Source organism: Centropristis striata, chromosome 20 (assembly GCF_030273125.1).
Source record: "Centropristis striata isolate RG_2023a ecotype Rhode Island chromosome 20, C.striata_1.0, whole genome shotgun sequence".
In the NCBI taxonomy this organism is placed as follows: domain Eukaryota; kingdom Metazoa; phylum Chordata; class Actinopteri; order Perciformes; family Serranidae; genus Centropristis; species Centropristis striata.
The window spans coordinates 7,827,479-7,848,679 of NC_081536.1; the positions used below are offsets into that span (position 1 = coordinate 7,827,479).

Genomic DNA, 21,201 nt, shown 5'->3' on the forward strand with positions numbered 1-21,201 from the left:
GCAGCAAACAGTATGTGCAAATGTTTGTTTTAGTCTCCTGGATGGAAGGTACTGCATCAAAGTAGTTTTCAAGTTGTCATATTTTTACATTAAACTGACTTTAAAATGCTTGCCTAAACTGTCATTTGATTAAAAGACCTAAAACAAAAGTGTACTATAAGCTAATCATTTTTATTCCATCCTGTTTGGTAAAAGTGTATTGGAGATTAAATCATGTGTTATTTTAGAATATTTACCAGAATGATTCTATAACATGACAAATACAAATAGTACATGACAAATACAAATAGTACAGTACAAGAAACCCTGCAGCAAACAGTATGTGCAAATGTTTGTTTTAGTCTCCTGGATGGAAGGTACTGCATCAAAGTAGTTTTCAAGTTGTCATATTTTTACATTAAACTGACTTTAAAATGCTTGCCTAAACTGTCATTTGATTAAAAACACCTAAAAACAAAAGTGTACTGTAAGCTAATCATTTTTATTCCATCCTGTTTGGTAAAAGTGTATTGGAGATTAAATCATATGTTATTTTAGAATCTTTTCCAGAATGATTCTATAACATGACAAATACAAATTCTTGCACTATCATATAATATGGCAAAGCTTCTCTTATAATAAGTATGCACAGTCTTCTCTCTGGGCATGTTGGATGAGAGCTGCCAGGCATTTTACACCACCCACATGGGCTGCACCACTGTCAGACAAATCTGAAATTAGAAAGTAGCATGCAGCTCCAAAAGCAGTATCATTCTAATTAGTCAGCTTTGGCTCCTCTTCCACAAAAACATTAAGATGTGAAAGGTCTGAATAGATTGTTTTGGAGCTAGCATTAGATTTGATTGACATTGGTACTTTTGAGAATATGAAGGTTTTTCAAACCACAAATATGACATTGCTTCAGGGTAAAATCACTTGGTATCCGGTGTACCTAAATCTTTTCACAGTCAGGAGCATAAAAGAGTGTTTTAATGTGCATCAGTGCAGCCACACATTCACAGTGAGATGCATTCAGCATAAGCAAATAGAGCCAAACTATTTCGCTGTGTTGTGCCAGGTAAAGAAGATGGTGAAAAATGTTTTTTATTTGTGTTGACTCACTATCTCGTTTTCAATCGCATTACAGAAAAAAAAAATCTTAATTAAAAACAAGCCATAATCCATCATTCACTGCTGACCTTTTAACAAAGTTTACTCAAATTAATTGTGCTGAGAAATTACCAGACACCCAGGGGCTTTTTGACATTGAACAAATAAGAAAAAACACAGAATCTTTCCATTGGCAGTCTAATTGGCACTGTGCATATGTTTGATTTGCATACACGTAAAGGTTAGTCTATGATTGTCCATAGTGACATCCCTCTCTTTGTTGTTGTGGGTGGGTGGACTTTGTGGGTCAGAACACAATATGCAGATTAGGACAAGGTGCCAGGAATTATGACCCTACCTCACCAGAAAAAACAACAGCACTGGTTATCTGATTTATTTAATTATTTTACCTGAAAAGAGTCTCTTGTGGCCGAGCAAATTACAACTAATTATTATTTATCAGAAGTAAAGATAGAATTAGCGTTGACCTTATTATTTCCCTAACCCAACTGTGACCATAGGGGTGGCAGTTCAGAAAACATGATCTCCTATGCCACATGATGTCACATTTTTGATAAGACACTGACAAAAGAAGTCGTCCTGCCAATAGGGACACCATCAGAAAAGCTTACAAGAGTCATTGTGGAAGGCAATGACAAATGACCTATTTTAGCAATTAGTCTGGAGGACTTTTTTTTTTTTTTGGAGACGTTCTCCATCTGGACAACTGGCCCTCAGGACTGTTAAGTGGCTTTAATAACCCTTGTTTATAATCCTCCTTGCAGCCCTCCTTCCACTAATTCCATTTTTTACTCAGCCATTATGACGGAAACTCCAGTGAAAATAGTCTTTGAACTAAAAGGGAAAAAGTCTCTGTCTGTATGTATGTATGCCTGTAACTCGATTTTCGAAACAACTGTTCATCTGATAGACTTCACACTTGGTGGGTGTATTGCTAAAGACCCAAAGAAAGAGTGTCGAGTACACTCTACGGAACATATTTCTTAGTAGCGCGTTATGTACACACTGTGTAGTGCAGTGACACTCCACTTAAGGCCCGTGGGCCAAATCTGGCCACGACAGGATGCTGGGTTGCTCATCGACCATTTTCAACTCACAATGAAAATAAATTGACTCATACTGGATATTTTTTGTGTGCTTTGAATGGAAATACAGTTCCAGATACTAAAACACAGCAGCAAAGAGCTTAGAGCATGTTTATCGCAAAGATAGCTTGGTCCCAAATCGTTAGCTTTTTGCAAATGATGCATATACTTTAGCATTGCTTGGGGACGCAACTACACGGTGGCCCATAAAGTTGGAATAAAATATTTTTTTACCTCTTTCCGTGAAATCATCTTCTCAAAACTATTACTCAATCACTTCCAAACAACCACAATTAACAGGGGATTGTGTCTAAAAACAAAATGATTCCAACTTTATGGGCGACTGTGTATGTCATGGCAGGACGAGAGTGCACTAGTTTTAGTAAATAAGTTAAATAATAACATTCGCAACACTCAATTCAAACTGTGTGGATTCTCTTGTTGTCACGTACCCTGGGTCTTTTTGTGAAATTGTCACATGCTGCATGGCTGTCAAGGACACATAAGTCCTTTTGTCTCAAATAGCTATTATTTTGTTTTTGCCCAGAGCAACAAACCAAAGGCTGTCTTAAAGATAACACTGTGGGTGGCTCGATGGACAGACAAATCAGCAAAACTTTACAATCTGCCACAGCAATCTCTGCCACAGGTTTAGCGCTTCAGTCGTTCAAACTCGGTGAATATAACACACTGGCCGGCTGCCAGAGAATCTGTTTGACAACAAAAACCCACCGCAAAATAAACAGAGACATTTATTAAATAGAACAGCAAACAAAATAAACTGTTCTACCTAATGGTCATTCTTTATCATGTCCTCTATTGCTACTAACTGAAATGATTTTTAAAGGTGCCACCATATTATCCTGATTAGTGTCATTTTGTTTGCGTTGCTGATAATATAATAAGAAAAGGTCATATTCTGCGCCTGTGGGGCTGGGTGCGGCTTTGGAGAAATCATGAGAAATTAGCTGTGAGAAGGTTAAACCATCCACTCCCATCTCAGAAGTAGGTAATTAGTGTAAATGAATAAATCTAGGTGGTCATGGCATACACTGGATTGGAATTGCTGTGAAAAATTTAAATGTTAATGCAGTGTCAGAGATTAAACTGAGGGAAGGAGAAGGGAGGAGGTCTGGGGTAGAAAAGGATTAAGAATCAGCTTTGAAGGGCTTTTCCCATGTGCTCCACAGAACCATATCTCACTTTTTGCTTTTCCACGGCTTTCTATAGGGACTGTTTTCAGTCAGTTCAAAAAACCCAATCTCCTCTCTGACCTTCTCTTGCCCAGAGGTTTCTGTTGATTAACACACACACACACACACACACACACACACACACACACACACACACACACACAATTTCATGTTGCAATATGGAACACTGGGGTCCCCTGACAGCACCCTGCAACAACCTACAGCGTCTGACCACAAAGCTGCAGCATCTTAATTGCAGTGTCTCACAATGATGTAAATCCAGCATCTCAAACATGTGACATCAACAGAGTTATCTAGTGAACATTCAGCTAAATGACATGTAGATATCTGCTTTCCTTGAACATGTTAATGCACTTTCTGTTTCTGTTCTTTGTCACTCTCTGTCTCTCTCTTTGTATAAATGCCATGGGTATAATCTAAACAGCTGAGCACATCATTACTGTTATCCCACTGCCATTCTCCTCCTGCTTTATTAAGACAGTAAGGAGACGTCCCCTCCTCCCTCGACAAAAGGACCCTCATTACAAACTATCTCTATATCTCTTTCCATCTGTCTGCTCCTTCTTTCTCTCCCTCTCTTTGTTTTGCCTGTATGTGCCTGGTCAGCACACTGCTCCTCTGGGGCTCCTTTGGCGCAGCTTGAACACATAAGGAGTCTGTTTAGATGCTCATATACATATTTATCACAATCCAAGGCAGTACAAGTCCTATGGTAATACGCGGTACAAAAATGCATAAGCTGAAGACAGAGTATGGGATATTTTATGACTGGGATTCTTGAGTAAATACACAAGTTCCTGCATCTGTTTGGGCTGCAGACATGTTACAGTAAATCACATCACAGGATGAACCATATGGTCAGCCTCTTCAGCATCCGTGGGACTACAGCCAACATGGAAACAGCTTCGTCAACACCTTGCTTTCCATATTTTAGCTATAGAAAAGTGTTGTGCTGTGCTGCAGGAAAAGGCAGCCATGCAGTTATGAGAATATGCAGGTTTTAGTTCTTAAAGATCAGTTAAGAGCTGATTCTATATGAAAAGCACCTTCTGTCTGGTTGATGTTTTGCTAATTAGTAAAATTGTCTGCTGTGATGTTTGGTTGGCAAGAAAACCTGCATGATTTAAACCCTGCCACTGACACAAACATTTATATGTAAGAGCTAAGTGGTGATGCAAGTGAGTTTATGTGCATCAGATTATGGCCTAAACGTTTGTGAAATTGTAAGAAGTTGAGGTCCTTGATACTGGTGGCGGCTGGGCGGAGGAGTTCGGTGTGTGTGTGTGATCACATATTCAGATCTACAACTAGCTTACAGTATGAACAGGAAGGTTGTAATGGGATTTCAGTTTGTGCATGAAAAAAGCAAGCTGATTTGTTAATCAATTTGAGGGGTTTATTAAGACAAAATGTTTATACGCTTTAATATTCAACTGATTTAGGCGTAACTGTAGAGATGGAGGGAGGTGTGTTAAATAATTTAGATTTAAAAACTAAAAAACATGGATTAAACTGACTGAATCGTGGGCTATGTAGAACTGAAACCCGCCAGTGTCATCATCATTTAAGTGCTTCACAAGAGAAAAAACAACAGATAAGAGACAGTTTATAAGACCACAAAATAACTGAAATCCTCAACTTGAGGACTTCCACTTGAGGCAGCTGATCCCTCTCCACCTGAGTGGCAAAACACTCTTTTGAACAGTTGCAATCACAGTCAAATGAGGCTAAAATGGACACTCCACAAACCTCCACTGCACCTGGATATTTATCTGTGAAATAACTCCCTGGAAATGGCACCAACTTTGAATAAGCTTTCCTGAAAGCTGAATATTTCAAAGCATTTCCAACTCTGAGTGTAAAAAGAACTCCCTGTAGCTTCCCTAGGACCCACACCTCAGTCAGACTGTTCTCATTCACTGTTCCTAGTTATATTAACTAAATTTTAGTATACTATACTTCAAATATAACTCACATGATTATGAGCGAGGAGGAGCTGCTTATTAAGATCCATATTGATGTTCGGTGACAACCTCTAGTGGCTGTAGTAATTATGATGGGAGTAAAAGAGGAAGTCAGGCAACATAATATACAGAGTGATAAAGTCCGCAAAGAGAGAAGGTCGGGATGGATGGATGGATGGATGGATGGATGGATGGATGAGCTCAAAACTACAGGATTTTCATGTAAGAGACCACTGTTCATGTCCACTGTGAAACCAAAAGTTAACAGCATTATTTTAATTATGCATGTAAAACATCATGTTATGTTATGTAACTATGTCAATTAGTTATATGCGGTAAGTAAAACATAGTTATTTTAACTCAAACCATGATCTTTTTCCTAAACCAAGTAGTTTTTGTACCTAAACGGTGCATGTTTGTGCGTTTAAAACAGTGACTGTGCAATCATTTCACAATGTTATATAAAACAGTCATATTTTGCAAGACATATTGTTGTATGAAGACATGTTGCAAATTGGGATCTCAAGGAACACAGCCCTAGACTGACACTTAAACTTATGTAAACGAAACATCAAGCATTCCCACTGCAGAACTCTGGTACTGCCTCAGTGATCTATGCAAAGGAAATAAACTGTGTCCAGACTGGATTAGTATTGCAGGACAATCAATGTTGGTTATCTTATTTAGTGCATTCCAAGTCAGTGGTTTTAATGAACGATATGGGCTCATAAAGTAGTACTTTATTACTCTCATAAATTAGTGAAGAAGCATATCCTTCCAGTCAGACTCCAGAGTAAGTATGCAGCCAAAAGTGTTTGTAATTTATGAATCATATTGATCTGGATGGTAGTAGAATGAGAAAGAGGATAAGAGAGATCCTAGTAACTGCATGTCCTATGTGGGACAATATGTAATAATCGCAAATAATCTTGATCTTCACAAGCCCTGAATTCACTGAAAAGCACCAATAAAAGTCCACACTGCTGGAGTTTTCTAGTAGCTATAAATGCCATACATATTCTTATACACGTGTACTCTAGTTGGCTTTATCCATGCTGTTATTTGTATCCTGATTCTGTTTTATCAACTCATTCGTTTGGCTGTTTTAATCTAGATTTAAATGCCTAACCAGGGAAGGGGGCTGCAAATTAGTTTCAGCTACAAGATAATGAACAAATAAATAAACAAATAAACTTGTAACCCCACAGAATAATGTAGTTAGCTAATTACATGCTGCTTGGCTTGGAAATAACACTGCATTAGCATGAGTACTGCAAGTAGTAAGCTAGTTGGCCAGATATGCTAATGCCTGTAGCTTACATTGCGGGATCTGGCTTTTTTTATTATCCATTCCTTACTCTTTTGCTCTTGTGTTTTCATGTTTTGGAAAGGCTGAACATGGTTTTTAATATGAATTATCTACAAAATATATCTCTAACAAAGCCTGGGCACAGCTGCTCTTAATCAGACCATTTTAAGTTCCCCAGTTACCAATATAAATGTTGTAACCTTTCAGTATAATTGTGCAGTTCAGAGTTGAAGCACCAATTAGGTGTTATGCACATACAAACCAAGAACGGGCTTTGGAATTAACTCCCACATAGATGATCTACACTATCTCAAAAGAACTGGGAATCGTTTTGGAGGACACCAAACTGTGCTCTAACAAATAAACCAAATTAACCAAAGGGCAGAATATGTAATTCATCTGCAAAGACTCCAATATTTAATCACACAGGAAATGATGGCTAGGAAGTTTTTATGACAGCAAAGAGAGCGCGATGAGTGAGCAATGATAGAAAATGTGTGGGAGTCAGCGTTTGAGCATGTGGTGGGCTGAGGTTATAAGGTCTTCTCTACACTGTCATTACTGTGTCCACGCACTCAGCAGCACACACACACACACACACACACACACACACACGCACACACACACGCACGCACGCACACGCACGCACGCACACACACACATACACAGCTGTAAAATTAAACAGATTAGATATATCAAAAAGAGATTGATACTGCATGTGTGGGGCAAGTGTGTTTAAATAGTTGTTGTTTTGCATGTGATCCAGAGAATTTGGTGGCTCTTGCAGCCCTCCTACAGTCTGTGGCTGCTCTGTGCTCTCTAGGCAGGTAAAATTACCCCCATACATCTTGTGACTGTGACATATTGATTGTGAGCCGAAGGAGAGGCTATCATCTCATCTATGGTGTTGTTGTCTTCTCTGGTCAGTTAAAGTGTGTAAGGCCATTTGTTTGACAAGACATTGTTAAAAATTCCTGTTGGTTTTTCTGATTACATTTTTATCCTCTCGTCATATTAACTTGTTATTTAAATTCTGACAAAATCTGAGACGCTTGGCTGAATTTATGCTGTGATGGTCTGTGAACAAGCAGAGAGGAAAAACAGAGAATGCAGTGTCAGAAAGAGTTTGGATAAACCACAAGTTTCCGTTTCATAAACACACACACACACACTCACACAAGCTTCACACTGTTCTTGTGCATGACTGCCGGCTCTCTCCCAGACCCCGCTGACTAACAGTTCTCTTTTTCAGGACTTCTAAGCCCCGTCTCTGGGCAGACGCCATCACTTCCGCCCCTTCCACCTGTCAGGTGCCCTTGCCTGCTTTAATGGTGGCGGCGGAGAGGGCAGGCGGCTGTGGGGGTGGGGGTGAGCTCTGGACGAGCTGCTGGATCCTGTCCCTGCCTCCGTGTGCCAGGCCAGCATCACAGTTCATTTCCCAGCCTCCTCTCTCCTCCGCTGTGCTCAGCCAAGCCTCTCAGCAGGTGTTTCGCTGCAGAAGAGCTCTGCCTCTACACACACTTACTGCCGCAGCTCTGTGCTCAAACTCAGAACGGCGAGGAGAAACTTCCACACCATAACTAAAGACCTCAGCATTCAGTGGGTTTTGGAGAAAATTACCTGACGTCTCGATGAAGATTAAAACCTCTTCTAAACACTAAAATGACTTTTTACACTGAAAAACTGCAAACCGGTACTTCCATTTTTTGTTTGGATTACAAACTGATGTCTTATACAGTAATCCACTGACTGAAAGCCCGTTTTTCAGTCTAAAGCTACTATACAGTATATGTAGGTAATATAATTATTGTGTACAATCATTTATTTATGAATTAGAACATTCTGATCCTGTGGAACAACAATGCATTACCTGTATGCTGGTTAGGTGAAATAATTAGTAATAACTAGAAATAACTAATCTAGCAGGGAAGCCCGATACGTCTGGCAACCTATCCTGACCTATCTTTGACCTTTGCAACACCAGACTACAACACAATTTTTAATGGCACAAAAGGAAAACTGAGGTATGTTATAAAACAGTGGCATCACAATAATACGATGATGACACATATAATAACAGGGTAACGCTTTATATTAAGGTCCTTGTAATAACCATTAATTAACAAGTAATAAGGCCCTTGTAAGTCCTTACAAGATGCTTATTAACATTATTGTGTGTTTATAAGCTTATATAAGGCATTACAAACACCCATGACCCACCCATTATGTCTTTGCCATGCCTTTATAAATCTTATTTTGTTTGCTTATTGATATTAAAATATACTTTATTGCTCATTTATTATAAGTTAACTATGCTTTTTGCAACTACCGGATCTAAAGCGAGAACAATGCCTTATTACTTGTTATATAAGGACCTTATTATAAAGCGTTACCGAAAAACTGTCTGTATTTCCACATTTTTTCTATATTTGTATCTCAATCTCTGTCTTCAGCTTGTAAAATAAAACCATAAATAAAGTATTTCAAATCTATCTTGAAAAAAACTGTAGGATATGTTATCTTTTTCGACATAATACTTACTTAATAGAAATGATTTTTAAAAATAAAATAAAATAAAACAAGCTCATGCTGATGTAAAGAACAGCAGAGAGTAACTATATTTATTTTTAAATATTCTCCTAATGTTTGAGGTAGCTGACTATTTCTACGTCTCCTACCTTAACCAGCTTGTATCTATTTCATGCCTGCTGCAGTTGCTTCTTAAAAGACAGAGGTGTCTTGGTCTAACTACTTTGAAGATAAAGGTTTGCACTGAGTACTGTCATCAAGAAGCAATCAACAAAGGCACAGCTGGACTTTTGCTGCTTTTTAACTTCATCTTTTGAAGTTAACACACAGAGGCTGGAGTACTGCCAGGCACTGAAATATGAGGCGTAATGTTTAAACTTGCATCAGAAAATAAACCGATTATATTACTACAAGTTCTTAATTTTAGCGCGATTATCTCAAAATCATAAAAGAATAATCAAAGTAATGACAAAATCAAAATGGTTAATTTAAATTTAGTTACATTTCTGAGCATTGATCTTAGTGTTTGTGTTTGTTTCTGCATTATTTTACCATCAAATATTAACAAAGGACTAATGGTCTTTGTCAACCATAATGCTGATTGCCGTGCTACTACACTTATGCTAATGTTTTACTTTTTCTATAAAATTGTCTGATTATGTGGCGACAAAGTGTGAGACAAAGGTGATGTTGAAGCTGTGACAACACCATCATTACTTCCTAGCTCTGGATGTGTGAATAACACGATTATATTTTCTGCTGATGAATGGAGAGAAAATGCAATTAAAGCAGGCCATTTAGGGTGATATATAACAACATCCTATTTATCATATAGGCTGCTAGACAAGGCTGCCAGATAAATCACAAGACATGTGTACTCTGTCACCAGTTATCGAGGTTGCTTCTTAAACATGTGTCATATTGTGCTTAGAAATAAATTGTTGTGGAATAATAGAACATTTCAGCACAAATTAAGATGAAAAAACAAACAAGTATCCTAGATTAAAAGACAGAACATTGGAAGTACTTTTCCTTTACTAGCATCATTGTTTTGTTTTCTGTACACTACATTTCTGTCCTGCTGTTGCTTGTGGATGTGGTTACCAAGGTAACATCTCTAGTGGCCTGCAATTTGAGAGTATGGTGCCCTGTAATGTTGGCTCCATGTTACCATAGCAGATTTCTCTGTTCTCCAGCACACACTGTATAAGGAAGCTTAGCGGCTAATGCTCAGAGCAGCAAACATTAACGCAGTTAATTAGGGTTTATGGAAAAATCAATATTGTGACAGTGGTTCAAGGAAGATATTCTTAATTAAATGTATTCACCTCAACCCGTTCTTTTTGTTAATTTGATTGTCGCTCTTACAAATATAATGCTATATAATATATAAATGAACTAATACACTATGTAGCAATAGTGCTACAACATTGCAACATTAACTACTATTTTATTTTAAAATTACAGCATCAAAATAATTTTGATGCTTCCCTGACTTGTTATGGTGCCCTTGCCATTCCCACTCAGCAGCCTGAACGTCTTTTCTTGCTCTATGTGAGTGCTGAGCAGGTGCGATCTCCACCAGTTACTGTATGTCACTGATTTTGGTAAAGCGTTAGATTTTAAGGAGAAAATGTTTTCTGTTTTTCCCTCTAATATCCTCCGGCTCCTCAGCTTTCATTCATTTGGGAGTTTTTCTGATGGACAGAAAGCTTTCCTTGTTGCAAAAGCTGTTAACCGCTAACTGCTAGCCACCAACTAATGTGAACTGTAGCTGCCATTACTTAGCTCAGTGAGCCGTGCTGCCAGGACTCCTTGGAGCGCCGGGGGAATGTTGGTGTTTACACCACTAGAGCAGGAGCTTTGGACTGTGGGGAGAAGGAGGGTTGGGGGAGTGGCGGGTGCTGGCAGGGAGCATTGCCATAACCGGAGCAGTCTCTATGGATATCATAGTGGAACTAAGAGACTAAAGACATTATGGCAGAAAATATGAAGAGAAAAAGAAGAGAGTAAAACTGCATGAGGCCGCCAGACAAGAGTTAATCTCTGACTTGATTTAAGAAAGCCTCCAGAAATAAAAGGACACCAAACTGGCCTTCTTGCTGTTGTCCTAATGAGTAATACCTGGCTTGCTATTTTTTGTGTTGCTGCACTCTGAAACTGTGGGGGTGCTAAATCGCATTTAAGATAAATTCTACATACTATTACTTTAAGACAATACAATTATCAATGCAGGTCTCATAATAGCAGTAGAATTAGTGTCATCAAACAAAATAAATAAATCACGGAATTCTTATTACATCTAATACAGCAGCATTTCATAACATTTTAAACCACACCACCCAAAAGCAAAAACACCCCACTGCTTTAAATAGAATACACACTGTGCACAGGCCCAACCAGACAAGAAGAGCAAAGGAACTGTATGCATTATACATTGTGCAAAGAGTGCATTACATTTATAGCCCCATGTACTCTCCTGAAGAGATGACTTAACAAGAAAGCTTTAGCAAAAGCACATATTCTTGGGTGGGATTGGAAGCAATTTCCAAAAGAAATCCACAGTGTTTCACAGCGATTTCACATATTTAAAATGCAAAAACGGAACATTAATTCAAATCTAAAATATTTAAAGATACAGGAATATTAGCACACTGCAATGTGCTACATTAGGAAATTCTACTAGTATAAGAATAGTTTGTGTATGAAATTCATTTTGACATGAATGTTTTATCTATAAATCATACTTGGATCTGCATGTAAATGAGGTTTTACATTAGCAAAACTGTTGAGAGGTCATAACTCCAATCAAAGCAGAAGAGACTAGTGTATTGCAAATTCAGCTGTTTGTATATATTTATGAAAAGCTCATTAAAAAAGAAGTACGACTGTCAGAGGATGCATGAATTAAGCAAATTCTGCCCTTAAAAAGAGCATGTACATTTGCATTGCCCTTTTGAAATATAACATGGAGGATATATTTACTGTAGTGCAGACTGAATGATGTGGCCACAGGTAAAGCAAACACAGGGAGCAAAATTGTTAAAATCATTCTTATGGGGCATGGCTGTCACTTTAATTGAGACGTTGACAATTGCATATTCAAGTCTGTGCTGCACTAGGCTGCATTAGCCAATCATAAATGCTGTGCGCTGCCATTGGCTGAGCTACGAAGAGAGCCATGTACTGTGCTGTGAGGGGCGGGGAGGGGGGCTCTCCATCTCCTCTGCGCTCTCCCATTCAACCTCTGTAGTCAGCAGAACGAGAGGCTGAGCAGAGCTACACAGCATCCACCGCTACAGCATCCTGCAGATGACTCTGCTCCACGTAGGAGGGAGAGGGAAAAAAAGAAGTGTTAGAGAGAAAAAGGAAGAAGCACAGACGAAGAGAGACTGAAGGAAGGAGAGAAGCACAGAAGGAGTAAGAGTGGGAAATGAAAGGAATTGAGTAAACACCGCTGCCTGCCTGAGGACCACTGCAGCTGTACTAAATCTGGGGCTGTCAGGCCAACCCTCAACAAAGCAGTGAGTGAGAGAGGCAAGGGAGCAGAGGGGGAAAAGAAGTGATTTAAAGAGCTGATCTCATCACTCTGGACAAGCAGGGATGGGAACCCCAAGAGCCTCTCCTTCAGCAGATCAAACTTCACACAGGAAAAGTGCCTTCGGATCACCAGTCTCTTCAGAGGAGTGAAGAAAAAGGGCAAAAAAAAAGAGAGAAGTCCTGTTAGTTCCCGTAAGGTGAAACGTCGTACAGGAACTCTGATCACTACACTGCCGAGTGCAGCTCAAGTCTCTGCTCGGTCCTCCCTCACACCTGCCTGCTCCTGGTGAATGTCTTCTCTGCATGCAATCCCACTGCTCGGCAGTTGAACACACTCATGGTCGATGCCAAGGGAAGGAACATGAAATGTCTGACTTTCTTCTTAATGCTTCCCGAGTCAGTGAAAAGCAAGTCAAGTAAAAGCTCCAAGAAAGGGAATGCCAGTGGCAGCTCCAAGCTGCCCCCTGTCTGTTATGAGATAATCACTCTGAGGAGTAAGAAGAAGAAGAAGATGGCAGCGGATATTTTTCCCACCAAAAAGCCGGCATCCACCACCACAGTGCAACAGTACCAACAGCAGAACCTCAACAATAACAACACCATACAGAACTGTAACTGGCAGGGACTCTACTCCACTATAAGAGAAAGGTAGGTACGACCAGGAACCATCAGTGCTGCTCTCAGGGAAGATAAATATCACATTTTAATTAAAATGTTCTCATTAAGTTCAATAGATACGAGCTGCATGTTCCACTGCATTTTAACTGCCACTTTTCTCAACTACATTAAATTTATGTGTCCAAAAACACCTATGTAAGGTTATTACTCCTGTATACTGAGGTCCGTGTGTATGTTTGTGTGTGTGTGTTTGTGTGTGTGTGTGTGTCTGTGTGTGTGTGTGTGTGTGTGTGTGTGTGTGTCTGTGTGTGGGTGTTCCCTCTGCCCTGCCCTCACTCTGCTGGGGGTATCTCTGTTTACACCCTCTCCTGCTCCTGCCGCTTTGACATAACAGAGGGTGGACAGCCACCGGGTGCGTTTGATATGCACAACAGGCAGAGGTTGCTCTGTACTAAAAGCAAAATATTTACCTTGGCCTATCAGTAAAAGACCCCAGCTGTCCCGAGCAAAATGTGTGCTTTCCGACCTGGCTTTGTTGTCTCTCCAGAAATTCATGGGGCTGTTTACCCACCCCTGTGACATGTTCCACTATTCAATAATATATGAACGCAGCTTTATTGTTGGTCCCATTCTTTCACAGCGGGGATTTTCCACTCACTTCATTGCCTGTTTTATGTAGATATAAAGAGTTTAAGTGTGTTTTAGTGTGCTGTGTAGGTCTTTTAAATCAATTAAATATTTCTAGTATTGCCTGAAGCATTTGGGACACTTCATACAATCCTACAACTTGTTTTAGGAGGAGCAGAAAAGATAAATATACATGTCATCTATAATTTCTGTTTGAACTCCTGCCAAAGACTAATTGGTATGAGTTTTATTTACATCTAATAGATATCAATGGGTTTGTGTATATATCACCCTAATATCTCATCTTGTGCCGTTTCTCCTCTGCTTCTCTTCTAAAACAAATGCACAGGATAAAATATGTAAAATTAATTTTCTGCTGTTTTTTCTCCTTCCTAGAAATTCAGTAATGTTCAACAATGAGCTGATGGCAGATGTTCACTTTGTGGTGGGTCAGCCTGGAAGGACCCAGCGGCTGCCAGGACACAGAGTAAGAAATTCATCAGCCAGTAAAGTCACGGTAGCACTGAGGAAATTAGCAAACAAGCAATCAGCCAGCCCGGCCCAGTGTTGTTCATATCATATCAGCATAAAAATAATCTCCCCCATTGCCAGCAGTAATGGAAGTGAAATCCTTTGTGCTCGACTCTCACTTCCGCACCATGTGTCTTTTCTAGACAGTCCTCAATTATTTATGTAAATGAGGCTGACGGATAGAGGCTCGGAGTGAGCGAAGGAGGAAGGGATATCCTCTCCAGCAGTCATCTCACACAGAATGGATCGCCTTTGTCCCTGCTTTAGCTCAGCTTTTCACAGACAGCTCTGCAATTACTCAACTTTTAATCAAACACATCCAACAGCACACAGTTGCAATAATGAGGCAAAGAGGCATTCAACTCTGCATCTCCCATCCTAGTTTACTTTTGTCCTCATTTACTTGATTAGCTTTTGAATTCTGGATTGACAGTATAATGAAGCTACAATAAATAGCCATTATTATCATAATGGGTGCCATATTCATCCTGTTTATGCCAGTTGCAACATGCAGGTCGAAATGCTTCTTTGTTTAGCCCGCCCTCTGACCTCATTGCTTTTTCAAAGATGTTCACATAAATGATTTAGGTCCATAGCTGCCTACATGTGCCTCACACATCATTATGTCTACTCTATCTGAATATGATTATACAATACACATTAAATTTGGTCATTTTACAGCCTTGAATTTGGCTCCGCTGTCCATGCCTCATCCCCGCTTTGAGACCAGCCCTGCATGGATCCTCTTTTCTTGTTTTTGATACTGGACCCATATGTATTATCTATGATTGGTAGCTGCAGTGCACTTCTTCAGTGCATTTATAGAAAGCACTTATGGAAGGACATTGAGGATGACTTGACTGCACTTTATGCAGAGACATTATGCCAATGGGATATAATGACACTCAGCCCTGCAATCTTTATTGTGTCCATTTGGCAGGAGCTCAGATATGCATTATGATTTCATTTACAAAGTTATATCCTTACAAGATGGAGGACGCTGCTTGCAGCTAAAAGCAATAATTTATGTGAACATCTGTAAAATACAGTGGGTCAAGAGGGGGGACTAATCTTATTCTAATGTGCAGTATTTATATACTCACCCCTCTATGAATTCTAGTGTGTAAAACCACAACAACAGCATTGTTTTCAGAAAGCCTTATTTGCATTGGGTTTGCTGCAATTTCAAGAGAAAGTCTGTGTGCCTTTTTTGAGAAAAATTATACCACCCACATATCCACCTTCACATACTTGTGCTGCACACACACACACACACATATAGCAGAGACACTCACAGTAAAACGTGAATGTTCTTGATTATTACAGAATTAATAGTCTTGTATACGGTGCTTATCACTGGAATTATTAGTCGCATTGTGTTACATCTGATTTCATCATAAGTTCAGATAAGTCATTAATTTCAGTAAATTGAACTTTTGCTGCACTCTGTTCAGTTGTGGTATTAGGATTTCCTGTTTTTTTTAATATCAGAGGCAATCTTGTTCATTAGAAATGTGCCTCCCTGTCCTCAGGGGAAATAGTAACGCACTTAGCTCTGCTCATTATGTGAGAAACTCAACAGGTTCAGTCTCTACAGTGATTAGAATTGAGGCATTGTTCAATACCCACGAATAGAATTGTGATTTTATGTAAAGAATAAGAGCTACATGTGAACTAATTGGATTTAGTGTAATCCCCTTTTCAAATAATCTTCCTCCTTTTACAGAATGTTCACCCACATGTCATGTGGTTTTCAGTGAAATAACAGATGAAATACGGCATGTTTTTATTTCTCTTTTCACTCTGTCATTTTGTTTTCTCTTCCTCCTCCAACAGTATGTTTTGGCTGTGGGCAGCTCAGTGTTCCACGCCATGTTTTATGGTGAACTGGCTGAAAACAATGATGAAATCCATATTCCAGATGTGGAACCAGCAGCATTTCTGGCAATGCTGAAGTAAGGAATCTCCTCTGTTCAAATAACATTGTGTGTTTTCAACAATGCCCTTTTTGAACAAATAGTATCATCTTTGTGTACATAGCTGGTAAAAAGGAAGGTTTTGATAAAACTAGTTTTAAACCTCCCTGGCATATCTTAGACAAATCTGTTTCACACTTACACTGCCAGACAAATGAAAGTGTTTCTTCCTCTATCTCAGAGAAAGAATCAACATCTATTTTCATTTCATTCAGTTTTATTCTACTTCCTACTTTTTCTAGCTGTTTATGATTATTGTTTGTTGTGTCCTTGCAATGTGAGTGACAGTAGGTGGTAGATGAGGATGTAGGAGGAAAACTATTTTGTTTGCCCGTTTCATTATTTTTCAAAGTGATTTCACTCTATTTAGATTTTTTCCCCTCAAACATGAATATGAAACAGATACAGTGATGCTATTGCTCACTACACTGTAATATAAGTCAGTTCCAACCATAATCAACCTGATTATGTTGTTTTTTTTGTTATGTCGTATGCCATCTGGTCAGTTTTTACAATAACAAAGTTGCATTTTTATGTCAACAGGTACATTTACTGTGATGAGATTGACCTGAGTGCCGACACAGTGTTGGCCACTCTTTATGCCGCCAAGAAGTACATTGTCCCTCACCTGGCACGTGCCTGCGTCAACTTCCTGGAAACCAGCCTGAGTGCCAAGAATGCCTGCGTGTTACTCTCCCAGAGCTGCCTGTTTGAGGAGCCAGAGCTGACACAGCGCTGCTGGGAGGTGATTGATGCCCAGGCCGAGCTGGCGTTACGCTCGGAGGGCTTCTGCGACATCGACGCTCAGACCCTGGAGAGTATCCTACAGCGAGAGACACTCAATGCTAAAGAGATAGTGGTGTTTGAGGCAGCGATCAACTGGGCGGAGGCTGAGTGCCAGAGACAGGAGCTCACCTCGACGACTGACAACAGACGTAAGGTTTTGGGCAAAGCCATGTACCTGATACGTATCCCTACGATGGCTCTGGATGATTTTGCCAATGGAGCAGCTCAGTCGGGCGTGCTCACGCTTAATGAGACCAATGACATCTTCCTGTGGTACACAGCGGCGAAAAAGCCTGAGCTGCAGTTTGTCAGTCTGCCGAGGAAAGGCCTGACACCCCAGCGCTGCCACAGATTCCAGTCCTGTGCCTACCGAAGCAATCAGTGGCGCTATCGGGGCCGCTGTGACAGTATACAGTTTGCAGTGGATAAAAGAGTTTTCATCGCTGGGTTTGGACTGTATGGATCTAGCTGTGGCTCAGCAGAGTACAGTGCCAAGATTGAGTTAAAACGTCAAGGAGTACTGCTGGGACAAAACCTCAGCAAATACTTCTCTGATGGTTCCAGCAACACCTTCCCCGTATGGTTTGAGTATCCAGTCCAGATCGAGCCCGATACCTTCTACACTGCCAGCGTGGTTCTGGATGGGAACGAGCTCAGCTACTTTGGACAGGAGGGGATGACAGAGGTGCAGTGTGGGAAAGTGACATTTCAGTTCCAGTGCTCCTCGGACAGCACTAATGGCACGGGGGTGCAGGGGGGACAGATCCCTGAGCTCATCTTCTATGCTTGACGTCCCCTGTACACACATTTCACTGATTTTCAGTGCACTTATGGAAGATGGAAAATGATCACTTTGTGCATAGTGTCACTCTGGTATTTATTTTTGTCACTTCTGTGCAAAAGGAAAAAAAATGACCTGTGTGTTTCGATTTCGGTAATTGGTCCACTTGAGTAGGACCAGATAGATGTCTTAAGATGTTGGATTGTCCAAATACATGGATTAAAATTATCTCGCACTAGATGTGCATGTAAATATGCATATATGTAAATTCTGAAATGTATATGATGCCACAATTGTGACCAATGAAGGCCACAAAGATATCTTATATGATGAATATGCTACAGTATGTTTATTATTTCTATGCTTGCATAGAATGCACATATATAGCAGCAATACTTCACATTCTATATTCTTCGATGAGCATTTCATGTCATAACTGAGTCCATCAGACCATCAGGACTATAGCTGAAGTGAAAAAAGGCTGTATGATACTTGATACCAACATAAAATTCATTAGGCATTTGTATTCAAGTGGTTTCAATTGCATCTGCAGCTTTTTGATACTTTGAATCTAGTAACGGGGCACTTAGAGAGGGCTTGAGGGATCTTAGATTAGGGGGCACTACATATAACGAGACACAAAACCCATACAGCATTTCTCTCTGTAGCATGTTGCTCTGCACCTACACTCATCTCAGTCACTCCAGTGAGGTTTCATTTAGCTCAGTGTCATTATGTTTACAGTGAAATTTTACTGAAAGTGATCACCATTTACAACTACATGGTAGAGTGAAAGAGTTCTTTGGTTTAATCTGTCTGCATTGCAGTACTTACAGCATGGGCAGAACTGTTCCATTTCAGCTAATGTGTACTACTAATTGTTCTCGCGCCTTGGTTTTGTTTACAGCAACAACAAAAAAATCAATGATTGATTCAGTGTTAGAAACTGTTTATCTTATGGACTTTTACTTACTCTTTGTTAAAAACTCTGAACTGCTGAGCACTCCCTCCCAATGTGACCATACAGTATCAGTAATTGCATACTGTATATGCTACAGAATTGCACTGATGTTGGTTTGTAATTTGTTATTTTGTTTTACTTGTTCTTTTTAATGAGGCAGATTCTTTTGATTTACCGTGCTACTGAATATGTTTCCTGGTGTATGATAAACATCCACAGGCTTGTCTGCTGGTGACAATGGATGGGCAAACTGGTGTTCATGTCCTGTGTTTACGTGCTACAGTGCTGGGAGACCAACGAATGTGTATGATTGTTGATGATGCAAATAAACAAAACAAGTGGTACATATTGGTTGTTCATCCCATCTGTAAAAAGTGATAACGCTACATACTTGTCTGAAATTAAGAGATGGGGACAGATGATGCCCTTCGGCACAGCAGTGATTTACAATGCCAAGGAGAGCTGCTGTTGATTGATGATCCCTGTCTTCTTGCCACTTATACACCCTGCTTTTTGTCTGTCAAACTCCAACTCTATTCTGCATTCCAATGAACTACACAACATTGTACTTCCTCCTCCTTAATATGAATTTTAATAGGCTACAACTCTAAAGTATGGCTTTTTGGTGTGCAATCACTTCTGCAAAGGTCTGAAGACATTGACGGCATGGCAAATATTTCTACAATCTTGAATATTTACAGACTGCAGCCATAGAGAATGGCTCCTTGACATAGCCACCATGTTTTCAAGTTTCAAGAGATAGAGAGAGAATGATAATGCAATGTTAAACATCTAAAACCTCAAAAATGTTGAATTCCCAGCATACCACACTGGCTGTTTGACCCATGATTGATCTGGATGTGTCTGTCTGTTGATAAAAACAAAGAACAGCAAGTCTCACATGAGGATTTCTACTCTTGCTCATGTATTTGAAACACTTTTTGGCAGTGCACTTGTGTTGTAGATAAAGTGAAAAGTTCCAGTCACAGATAGAATTGCTCAAGCATTGACAAAACAATGAATTAACAAAGACACTTGATAGATTTTTTAAGTTCTTCTTTCTCTGAGGGCCTGATGCAGTATGCTGTAAAACTAAAAAATAAGATGAGTCATTTAATGAATCTTGAGATGAATAATATCTCTTCGTGAACTGTATGTTCAAAAAGATAATCACTCCTGGGAGCTTATGGCAGGTACTTGATTACCAAGGCACTCAATAATGCTGAGACCAAGTTTGACATCGCCAATGAGCATGAAGCCCTTGATGAATTGAGCTCAATATGTTGGGGGACTCGGTGCTTCGGTGCGATTTTTCATGATTGTGGCGCTAATGTTGTAAGCAAGATCATTAATTGCACTGGAAGCGGCGGGGGACTGAAATGTGCCAGGAGTCAGAAGCAGGCCTGCTTTCAACAGACACAGAGGGACAAGCATGGTTTCATTTTGCAAATGTGACTGGTCTATGGCTGCAAAATTACACTTCTGGTACAGTGATACAGTGAAAGGTAAAAGAAATAAAAGAGAAACTGTTTGATAAGTATTTGTGTTACCACTGAAGCAAAAACAAAAGACCTTTCCTCATTTTGTTTTCCCGGAACAATTGGCACTCAAGCCTTCAGACCTGACATTTTTTGGTGTTGGTCACAGTCAGCTCAGAAGGCAGGAGTGCCGCCAGAGGCTATCAGCTCACTGCCAGAACTGTGATGAAAACAGCTCTTTTGTTCATGGAGCATATTACCAGAAACAACCGTTGGATAAACAGCAAGACTTTAATCAGCATTTATTTTGGCAGCTCTAATCACTTGCTATTACATAGCTGAGTTTTCCTAAACCCTTTAACAGCTGACGGCCCTCCAGCGGGCCGTCAGATTGTCACAATATTTGTCCAACAATATCTTGACGGATAAAGAACGCTCCAAAGTCAGGATAAGTTTTAACGAGGGACTTTCTAAGGGATCCCTTGAACTTTGACCTCAAGATATCCATTTTATGAGTTATAATGAGTATGAGAATGGCATTATATATTTCCTTCATAATGTTCTAAGCCCTTATAGGCAATTTATTTTAATTCATTCATTAATTTTTATCTCTTATTTATGACTAGGATAACTTGACACAAAGTACTGAGCTGCATGTTAAATTAATCTTCTGGTTCTTGGCTTTCACCACT

General features: G+C 39.7%; 1 protein-coding gene and 1 long non-coding RNA gene across 3 annotated transcripts in view; one reads left to right on the forward strand and one right to left on the reverse strand.

The window, feature by feature from the left end:
• LOC131993352 (uncharacterized) overlaps window positions 1-21,201 on the reverse strand; it is a 94,523-nt gene that overhangs the window by 16,245 nt on the left and 57,077 nt on the right. The gene's annotated exons all lie outside the window — the stretch shown is intronic.
• On the forward strand, window positions 12,551-19,183 carry btbd3b (BTB (POZ) domain containing 3b). Its single transcript, XM_059359221.1, has 4 exons — window positions 12,551-13,399; window positions 14,393-14,483; window positions 16,364-16,482; window positions 17,047-19,183. Exons 1-4 carry the CDS (start codon window positions 13,089-13,091, stop codon window positions 18,077-18,079), a joined length of 1,554 nt encoding a protein of 517 aa, XP_059215204.1. The 5' UTR covers window positions 12,551-13,088; the 3' UTR covers window positions 18,080-19,183.

Coding starts and splice junctions, on each gene's coding strand:
- btbd3b (XM_059359221.1), top strand. CDS start 13,089: ATGGTCGATGCCAAGGGAAGGAACATGAAATGTCTGACTTTCTTCTTA. Junction 13,400..14,392: donor TACTCCACTATAAGAGAAAG/GTAGGTACGACC, acceptor TCTCCTTCCTAG/AAATTCAGTAATGTTCAACA. Junction 14,484..16,363: donor AGCGGCTGCCAGGACACAGA/GTAAGAAATTCA, acceptor CTCCTCCAACAG/TATGTTTTGGCTGTGGGCAG.